Source organism: Choristoneura fumiferana, chromosome 19 (genome assembly GCF_025370935.1).
Source record: "Choristoneura fumiferana chromosome 19, NRCan_CFum_1, whole genome shotgun sequence".
NCBI lineage: Eukaryota > Metazoa > Arthropoda > Insecta > Lepidoptera > Tortricidae > Choristoneura > Choristoneura fumiferana.
Genome location: NC_133490.1, coordinates 10,031,585 through 10,041,939, shown reverse-complemented (window position 1 = coordinate 10,041,939; position 10,355 = coordinate 10,031,585). Strand labels below are relative to the sequence as shown.

The following is a 10,355-nucleotide window of genomic DNA, read 5'->3' as shown; positions in this document are numbered from 1 at the left end:
ACACTCGCAAGGGAATCAAAACCTACAGAGGACTTCCCGGAAGTCAGAATCTTGAATTCTGGTACAAAGCAACGTCTTATAGCACAGATAATAAGGAAAAATTGCGAAATGTCTTTTTTATTTTTTATTCGCTGGATGGAAACGAGCAAGTGAGGTCTCCTGATGTAAGAGATCACCACCGCCATAAACATCTGCAACCCAGGGGTATTGCAGATGCGTTGACAACCTAGAGGCCTAAGATGGGATACCTCAAGTGCCAGTAATTTCACCGGGCTGTCTTACTCTCCACGCCGAAACACAACAGTGCAAGCACTGCTGCTTCACGGCAGGATTAGCGAGCAAGATGGTAGTAGCAATCCGGGCGGACCTTGCACAAGGTCCTACCACCTGCAAAATATTTTTTTTAGTTACATCACATAATAAAAATATTTTTAAAAATATCATAAGTTTTACTTACTTACACCTACAGCTTACAGGTTTGTAAGGAAGCTCGGTGCGCGAGTCGACTCGCACTTGGCACTTTTAGTATCAACGTATAGAGTGTGTAGAACTATACACACTCTACTAGACGTGAGATACAAAGATACAGTCCCTCCGAGCAAGCATTTCTCATCCTACATAGGTGCTTATTTCTTTCGGTCCCGTGAATAATTCGAAAGCTCTCTGTGGGCTTAAAAAATGAATTCGCGACGTTTTGCGGCTCTGAGTGCGAGTGATAACGGGTAAAATGTCGGGGTCATTACTAACCGCCCTAAATGATAAGGAGGGGTAAGTGAAGAATTTTAATAAAGAATAAGGCGGAACGAAGGTAAAGGCAATGAGGGCTATCGTTTTTTGTCTCACTAGATGGCGCACTGTTGCGTGAGGTTTTTAAGTGTGGCTTTCAGAGTCTGTTATTACGGGCGTTAAAACAAAGTTTAGATTAAAATCATATTTAATACACCTTAAAACCGTACCATAAAAATATCGAGCACGCCACAGTGTTGCATAGTCCCGTTTTGTTCGGAAAAAAAGGGAGGACAAAGGTTTCCGAAAGACAAAACTGTCTCAAAACACAGACATTCATTGCCCCGGAACGCATATTTGCCATAATCAATTTCAGATATTGCAAAATATTCACAAAATTATTCTAATTATAAATAAGCCCGCGTTGCTCACCCAAAAACTATGAGATTTGACATTTCGGAGACCTCACGCTACACTAGCGCCTCTAGCGGCGAATTCATTCGCGATAGCCCTCATTGGACATTTTACTCGTAGGTACATAATGCACCAGTTGGTTACATATTTGAATATTGAAGATTAAAATACCTAACAGTTAAAATGTCGATGTTCAAAATATCGAAAATTAAAATATCGATTGTATCACAATATCGAAAGTTGTTATACCTATGATCAAAATGTCTACGATTGAAATGTCGATTGATTAAAATATCGAATGAGTAAAAATGTATATCTAAGTTGTAAATAAATGTCAACATATTTGAATGTCGAAAATTCTTTGTGCTCGAGTCTTGGATGTTTAATAAGTATTTATTTAAGTATATCTATTGTTGTATGTCTATATGTTTAAGTATGTTGATCCGTGCCGTGGTGGCCTAGTGGTTTGACCTATCGCCTCTCAAGCAGAGGGTCGTGGGTTCAAACCCCGGCTCGCACCTCTGAGTTTTTCGAAATTCATGTGCGGAATTACATTTGAAATTTACCACGAGCTTTGCGGTGAAGGAAAACATCGTGAGGAAACCTGCACAAACCTGCGAAGCAATTCAATGGTGCGTGTGAAGTTCCCAATCCGCACTGGGCCCGCGTGGGAACTATGGCCCAAGCCCTCTTGTTCTTAGAGGAGGCCTGTGCCCAGCAGTGGGACGTATATAGGCTGGGATGGGGATGTTGATCCGTTGCGTAGTCCATAACACAAGCTTTGCTTACTTTGGGACTATGAAAGAAGAAAGAAAGAAAGAAAAACATTATATATATGTGGGTCAATTGATGTCAAGTGTCCCGTGGTTTAAAAAAAGTCAGACATCGAAAAGTAATTATTAAAGCACTCGTACGTTCCGTTAACATTCACTCGTCTCTTTTCTAAACAACAAAGGTAACAAAAGAACCCGGAAATTGCGGGCTTCGCGCTCCAAGTAATTTGCGCCAGCGGACTGTCGTGTTCTGCAGCTATTAAACAGATAATGAGAAAAGTGTGAGGAGCATTGTTTCCGCCATTTTGTTAGTTGTATGGTTTTGGGAGATACATTTGTATCGTTACATTACTGTTTGTGGAGTGAGAGAGCTTCGACAGTTTTGGTTAAACTGAAGGAATCATCATCATCATCATCATCAGCCTATAGCAGTCCACTGCTGGACATAGGCCTCCCCCAATATGAGTACCAGTACGCCCTGTCTTCGGCTCGACGCATGCAGCTTCTAACAGCGGCCTTGCGCAGATCTTTACCTAAGTACCTATACTCTATCTGGGCCCTTAAAGCATATTAGTCTAATAATATTAATGTTTTGTCTCATAAATTGTATGAGAAAATGAGACAAAACACTAATATAAGACTAATATGCTTCGAGAAACTGGGCCCTTCCCGAAGGGGGTCCTATCCTACGTATGCCGAGACACGGTCTCCACTCAAGAACTAATAGCTGACAGCAAAGTCCATAAATGCCACATTTTATATTGATTAACGACACTTTTGGTTCAATTAATATATTATTATTTATTTTGACTGACATCATAACTAGTTAATACCATACAAAATCTATCTATTTATGAGAGAATCGTGTTTTAATGGCTCATAAAAGTTGGTACGCCAGGGGATTGGTGCTGTCATCTACAATTAAACTAAAGGGTAAATAGTGTGCAAAAGTCGTTCGTAACTTGAAACAGAAGATCGGTTTTCTTTTTTTACAGGATTTTATTAGTTTCACCTGTCCCGTTGTCTGTCTGTCTTCTGTCTGTCTGTAATCAAATCTTGCAAGTTCAATTTAACCAACTTCCAGTAGTCAGATTGACTTGAAATTTGGAATACTTATGTAAATTGCGTGACAATACAATAATCTGGTGGTTACATCCCCAGCTAGGATCGTCTCCGCAGGACGGAACTCTTCAACGGTTAATGGCATCGACTTGAAATTTGGTATGCAAATGTAGTTTGAGTTACAATGCAAGTACAGTCAACAAAAAGTACCAACAGTTAGCAAAAAAGCTTGTATTCAAAATGATATTTTTATGGTTAGGTTATTTCTCATATGAATCTTCAGGAAAACGAAGAAAACCGACGAGTCCCGAGCTACATTACCATTCTAGTTAAACGTCACCAGCACCAATAACTGATACAGCAAAGCGTATCTGATACAACTCTATTTCTAGTGGCGTAGGACGTCTCACATATTATTGCACGTTCCGCTGTGACAGATATTAATACAGTTGACTGTATTATATATTCGGGTGCCTCACCTTATCACAATATATAAACTCTAAGAGCCCATTTGTTTGGTAAATCAGCTGAAACATACTGCCGAGGTTGCGCCTGCGATCCGTCCCGCTAAGTGATATTCATGGCGCAAATGCTCGTATTATTTATGGCACGACAGAGGAAGCCTGTGCGGGAGACACTCTTCTTACAGAAAAAGGAAGTGATAAGTGTTTTTTGTCGCTTTAAAGAGGTTGTTTTTCTGGAGCGTCTATGTACAGTCACCAGCATAAATATATGACTATGGACAGCACTGCAAAAACATGTCATCACTGTTGAAAGGCATATATATATGACGATCTAACACGGTATAAGTATGTGATGATTTGTGGCCGGTATAAATATAGTTTTTTGGTAACGGCATAATTATCTAACATCGGGCTGCTTAAAAATATCTGATATTGCACAAAATCAAAATTATGTAATCCACTATCAGTATTAAGCCGTTACCAAAAATCTATATTTATACCGGCCACAAATCATCACATACTTATACCGTGTTAGCGTCATATATATATGCCTTCCACCAATGATCAGATATTTTTGCAGGCCGTCGATGGTCACATCTTAATGCTGGTGACTGTACCTACTTATCTATTTCAAATTGTTATTATAATAGTAAAATAAGTACCACAAATAGGTAAATATAACCGCAGAAGAGCAATGGCTTGTCTCTCGGTTTTTTACAAGCTACATTTCGGATTTTCATTTCGTCGGACCTACACGGTCTAATTCCAACGGCTTCTATCTTTCTGTCTCCACAAAGCGAGGGCAAACGGACTGAATTATACGTAACGCAAGTACCAGCTCCCCATACATTTTTCATTGCAGTTCCATTGCAGTCAGCACAACTTCACGTAAATTTCACGCTGTCTGCAATTGAAGTGTATGGGCAGTCCGTAGTTTCGGTTACGTTGCAATTGGAATGCAATCTATGTGTACTGGCATAACGTCTGAATTCAATTTTAAACACTATCATTATTGTTTGCCTCACAATTACCTACAGCTTAAAATCACGCGGTTTTTTCGCATCTTTGGCATTATGGAGAAAGTAACTTTGTAAAAACATTTCTCAATTATCCCCTGAACTACAAGAAATTCAAAAGGATATAATTTAATTATGTAAATTACGAAAGTCCGGGACTTCTGTCACCGAACGATGTTATATTAAATCTGAAGGCACCCGGAGGCAAAGAATACAGAGAACTCCGAACTGTTTGGATTATTTTAATTCGTTTGTCCACTTCAATGGGATTTACTTAATTCGTTTTGCGAGTTATTCGCTTTTTACATTTCGGAATGGCAACAGAAAAAAAACTTGTTTTTTAGCCTCAAGTGGGTCAAACTCGGGGAATTTCGGCCGTAAAGTCTCCAAAAAGAGGGGTATATACGAGTACATACGGGGTAAGACACAGTAGTAAACTACAAATTACTTTGCTTGTTCGCTAAAATATTTTTGTAAAGTAACGCCTATTTATAAAAAATACAGAACATTGGTAAGTAAACCATTGTATGATAATGATCTATTTGTATCGATGATATACTACGAGATTTTTTTCCAGCAAAAGAGAATGCGGGCCACCTGATTGGAAGCAATCACAGCCATGGATGGGAATAGATATGTTCCTTAATTTAGAAACATAAATAGGATTAAGTTTTATAGTAAAAAAGCAATTATGAAGTAAATCCATTGCACAACGATGAAGTTTCTAAATATTGGCCAAAAATGCTATACTTACTAGACATTAAAGGCATATCTGTTTTCTGTTATGTTTCGCCTCGCCAAGGCAAAAATGTCGAAATAGGTTACTGTGAAAATCTGTCAAAATAAGTACCTAATGTAGAGATCGCTCTGATGTTGCTTTTTTGATTGACCTTCCGCTCTTTTATAAAAAAAACATGACATTTTAAACGCCAGATAGCGCCACTGTTATCATAGCAGCCGGTATGTCAACAGGGTACCTTTTAAAATCACATTGGACTCTCCATCAAACAAAAGCTTAATACAGCCGGCGAAAATTAAAAGTGCTCGAAAAATCCAGTTGGTACCGACAAAAACCGGATTGATCCGGTTATCGGAATCGCTAATAATAATAGTGTCCCCTTTAATCCCCGGTGATGGATGACAGCCCTGCCCACCCCTTTTAATTGCCAGCGTGAATATACGTCAGTCACGGGGCATTTTCGATTTATATTAAAATAAGTTCGATTCTTCGCTTTATATTGTCCCTGTAGTTTTCTGAGGGAATATGTAATATAATTTATTCGGTGGGGGCTGCCTGCATTATTTACCATTTAGTTATGATGTGAGTCACGGTGCGATTAGTTGCGAATTTGGGCACGCAATTTTTGTAAATTTTGAAAATAGAAATCGCACCATTCGTAAAAAAGAAGGACTAGACGTAAAAGTACTTTTCAGAAGGGCACAAAAACATTTCCCTTACTTTTAGTACCTACACTTTATTGACGACGACATATAAACGACGAGTCCACGATCCACTAAAAAAAGTGTCTTGACAGACGATGGACAGACAGACAGCCAGACAAACAGACGGACAACGTCTGAGGTGATTCGAGGAAACTGAATGACATCAGTAGCACAAAAGTTCAAACCAAAGTTCAAGCCAAAATTCAGTCCAAAATTTAAACCAAACCAAAGTTTTTATTTATTTCATTTGTTTATTATGGTGTTTAATTTACATTACATTCGCATTTGTCTGTCTTACTGTAAAATGTCATGGAAACTTTAATATACCGAACCCAATGATCGAAAAAAATAAGTGTATAAGTGTATAAGTGTTTATCATCTTTATTTATGGAATCGAGCCAAGAACTTTATCCCCTAGACTCGGCACTTCTCACGATGCTTCTTTTGACATAGATAGCTTAGTTAGACCAAACCAGACGGTTTTGACTTTTTGTGTATTCAAATAAACGTTCAATTGATTTCATCACGCTCCCGTCCACCAAACCACATTAACAAAGCTATTTTGTTGACAATAAACTCAACTATTGTCGCACACCGCTGAAACAACGAAACTATAATTCAAGCTATTTATTTTACCATCCAAAATGAAACTGCCATTTACTAAATTAATAAGCGCTTGTTCAATTAAGTAGCTCGATGAAAGCTGGCCCTCGGCTTCGTATCTTGCCGTCCCGCTGCCGCTTATGTTATTTAATACGATAGTGAGAGGGACGGTAAGATATAAACTTCGATTTTCGAATTTTGTAGTAGCCCCCCTGAACAGAATTCGCCAAATGCCATTTAATGCCGACTCACTGTACATATTTGTATTTGTCGCCAGATCGCAGAGCGCAAATATGATGGACGCGCGGTATCGACTACATCTGCGTTTACTCGAAACTCATTTATCACACAGTGTCCGACTGTACCAAGTTATTTTAGCGTTCCATATGGCTTTTATACGCTTTGTAAAGGGTTTCAAATGGCTTAATATTGTGGGATAGGATGCAGAGACGCAGGTCACAGTTGTGCGAACAATAGTATTGTTGCTATTTGTAACATCTTGTTAGGTTCAAATGTAAACTTAGTCGTAAATATTTAATGTATTCATATTAATTAGCGTAATTGTATTTAATAAGTTATTATTTATGAAGCCATTTGAATAAAAGTTGATGTTTTGAACATGGTTAGTAGTGGGGATGACAAAGTACGTTGGAGGGAGGTAAAGTGATAAAAGAGCCGGGAAGTTAGTTGGACCGGCAGTCAGTGTTTGATTTAGAACAAGTGTACCTAGTCCTAGAAGCCTGTGTACTTGAATAAAAATATAAGACTGTTGAAGGTGTTTCCCTTATAGTTCAGAAGTGGGATACAGCTCACGGTCACGTAAGTACGAATTAATTTATAATTTATCCTTATTAGTGATTAGCGAGATGACTTTTTTTTCTTTTGTGATGGCCTGAGACCGACTCAGTATCGTCTTTGAGTACTTTGATACCGATGATTCTCTTAACTCATCATTCTTCGCGGGACTACCGTCAATGAGATAACTTTCAGTACATGTTACAAACCTAGTATTATTTGCAGCAGTAGTAGGTATCTGTTTTATTTAAAACTATTTCGCATATATAAACATATACAGGTTTAATGTAATGTAAAATGTTATCAAAAATTTGAATTCTTTAGTGTTACGTAATAATATGTGGTATGATATTTTCGTTTTAATCTTTCAATAGTGGGTACCCTCATAATAATTTATTTAGAAGTAGAAGTAGTAGTGTTCTATTCTTACTCGTATTAGTTAATAGTTAAGGATATGAACGTTCAGGCTTAGCCCTACATGGGCAAGTGCGTCGATGAATTTCAAATTAGGAAAATGATAATATTTCCGTATATTCCATAAATTACCTTTATCTACCCTCACTCAAAACATATTTTTATCAACGGCTATTTCGAAGCTACTAACACATTTCTTTACTCCTTTTGTTGTTTTGAGGCCTCTGCGATGAATGAGCACAGCGTAAGCCAGGGGCTTGACCATGGCCGTAGCCTTAAAACACCCAGTCGAGTTTCGGATACGGAGCAGATGCGTAGTCGAAGCCGGTTGCGTCGTAGTCGAAGCCGCAGCAGTGCTGAGCATCGCGTCACTGGACCAGAATGCCGCCGCCATAGTCGCGAGCACAGCAGCCGCGAGCGCAGCCGGAGGCGCAGCCGCGGGTGCAGCCACGGGCGCAGGCGTGGCCGCAGCTGCGGGCGCAGCCGCCGCGAGCGGAATCGTGACACTCAAGACCTGAGCCGCCGCAGTGACCGCAGCCTGGAGCGGAGCCGCCGCAGTCGAGTGCGGAGCCGCCACTGCTGCGATCTAAGCTGCGACAGTCTGAGAAAGAGCAGGAACTGCCGCAGCCGCAGGCAGAGTCGCCGTAGCTGCGAGCAGAGCAGCCGCAGCCGCGGGCGGCACCGTCACAGCCGCGAAGTGAGCCGCTGCAGCGGTGCGCAGAGTCACCGTAGCAGCGAACGGGGGTCGCCGTGGCCGCAAGCCAAGCCGCCGCAGCCGCGAGCAGAACCGTCGTAGCCGCAAGCAGAGCCACCGCAGTCGCAAGCAGAGTCGCCGCAGCCACGGACAAAGCCGTCGCAGTCGCGAGGTGAGCCGTTGCAGCCGTCCGCAGAGCCTCCGTAGCCGTAAACGGAGTCGTCACAGCTGCGAGCAGAGCCGCCGCAGCCACGAGCAGAGCCGCCGAAGCCGCGAGCGGAGTCGCCGCAGCCGAGAACCGAGCCGTCGCAGCAGCGGGCATAGCCGTCGTAGCCGCGAGAGCGCCCGCCCCAGTCCAGAGCAACATCGCACCAGCAGAGCCCGGGATCGCGCTCCGCATCAATCAAGACGCAAATCAAGGTCACGTAGCCCTTCTTTCTCTGTTAAAGATGTTATTAATATTCTCAACAGCGTTAAAGACAAAACTTCGTTGCCTAGTGGCGCTAGTTTTAAAAAGCGTTGATCATAAAAACATCCTGCCTGAGTTTAACCCCTCGACTAAAGGTCAACGCATAGATATCTGGCTTCGAAAGGTGAACGAATGCGCAAAGGTTTACGGATGGGATGATAAAACAACAACCCATTTCGCCATGCAAAAATTACAAGGTTTGGCTAAGGTTTGGTACGAAGGGCTGAATACTATACTATTTTCGTGGCCGGAGTGGCAGAATAAACTGATAAATGCTTTTCCCTTCGAGCAAAGTTATAGCCAAACTTTGGAGGATATGCTTCAGAGGAAGAGTAAATTTAATGAGCCCATAGAGGTTTATTATTACGAAAAATTATCGTTAGTAAATCAGTGCGACATCAGTGGGGAGCGTGCGGTAGACTGTATCATACATGGGATTAGTGATAGGACCACAAGATCAAGTGCTTTGGCGTTACGTTGTTCTCACCCTGACAATTTATTACAATTCTTGATGAGTAATAGAGCTTCTTCGCAAAATTATTCCGATAAGCAAAACCTTAGAAATAAGTTTACCGTAGATCGCAATAGTATGTCCAAAATGTCTACTAAACCGAACAACACTTTATTATACTGTTTTAATTGTAAAGAAAAGGGGCACCCTTATTTGCAATGCCCAAAACCCCTTCTAAAGTGCAGTAAATGCAACAAGGTTGGCCATAAAGTTGAAAGTTGTAAGGTAAATATTGATAGGGACTTGTATAAAAAGGATGAGACCAAAACCGTTCAGTTAATATCCGATGCTAATCCTAGCTCTAAGTTCGTAAAAATAGTAGAAATTATTGGAGTGCCAATCGAGGCATTTGTGGATTTTGGTAGCGAAGTAACTCTTATTAAGAAATCTTTGGCTTTAAGTCTTGGGCTGTCGCACGATAATATATCATCTGTTATGAGGGGGTTCGGGAATGAGTATGTCCAGTCCCTGGGTCATTTGGCGGCCGAACTGGCTATTGACGGCGTATCGGCTACGGTAGACTGTAGGGTAGTTGACGACCACTTCTTAGATAAAGGTTTACTAATAGGGCAATCTTTTACCGAGCAGCCGCATATAGTAGTTTTAAAAGATTCTACGAAGCTTCAGTTCTTAGATATGAACAATGAAATCCCTTTTTCTAAATCAGACATCAGTAATGACAGCTCATTGAAGGTAAGGATAGATGAGACTTCAGAATTGTTTGGTGCCGCATCGGTTAGAGCCCATACTGACGTAGATTTTAGTGGTGACATAGTGTTGGACAATAAAATTGCTGGGAGACCAAACCAGCAATAGGTACGTCATTTATGGCGGTATTTATCCAGTCAAACACGGCCGTCTAAATGTGACCTTATTACCTTGTTCCGTTCCATTTCTTGTATTGGCGGGTACTATTGCAAGTCGTAGTGAGAGAGTAAAAGTCATAAATAGAATTTTGCCAGATACCGCTA

General features: G+C 40.9%; 2 protein-coding genes across 2 annotated transcripts in view; one reads left to right on the top strand and one right to left on the bottom strand.

The window, feature by feature from the left end:
• Itpr (Inositol 1,4,5,-trisphosphate receptor) overlaps nt 1-10,355 on the bottom strand; it is a 185,009-nt gene that overhangs the window by 34,096 nt on the left and 140,558 nt on the right. The window lies entirely within an intron of this gene.
• Nucleotides 7,775-10,200, top strand: LOC141438579 (uncharacterized). The gene is given in 3 exon segments (XM_074102448.1): nt 7,775-7,778; nt 8,422-8,905; nt 8,907-10,200. Coding segments are annotated over 3 exon segments (1,782 nt in total).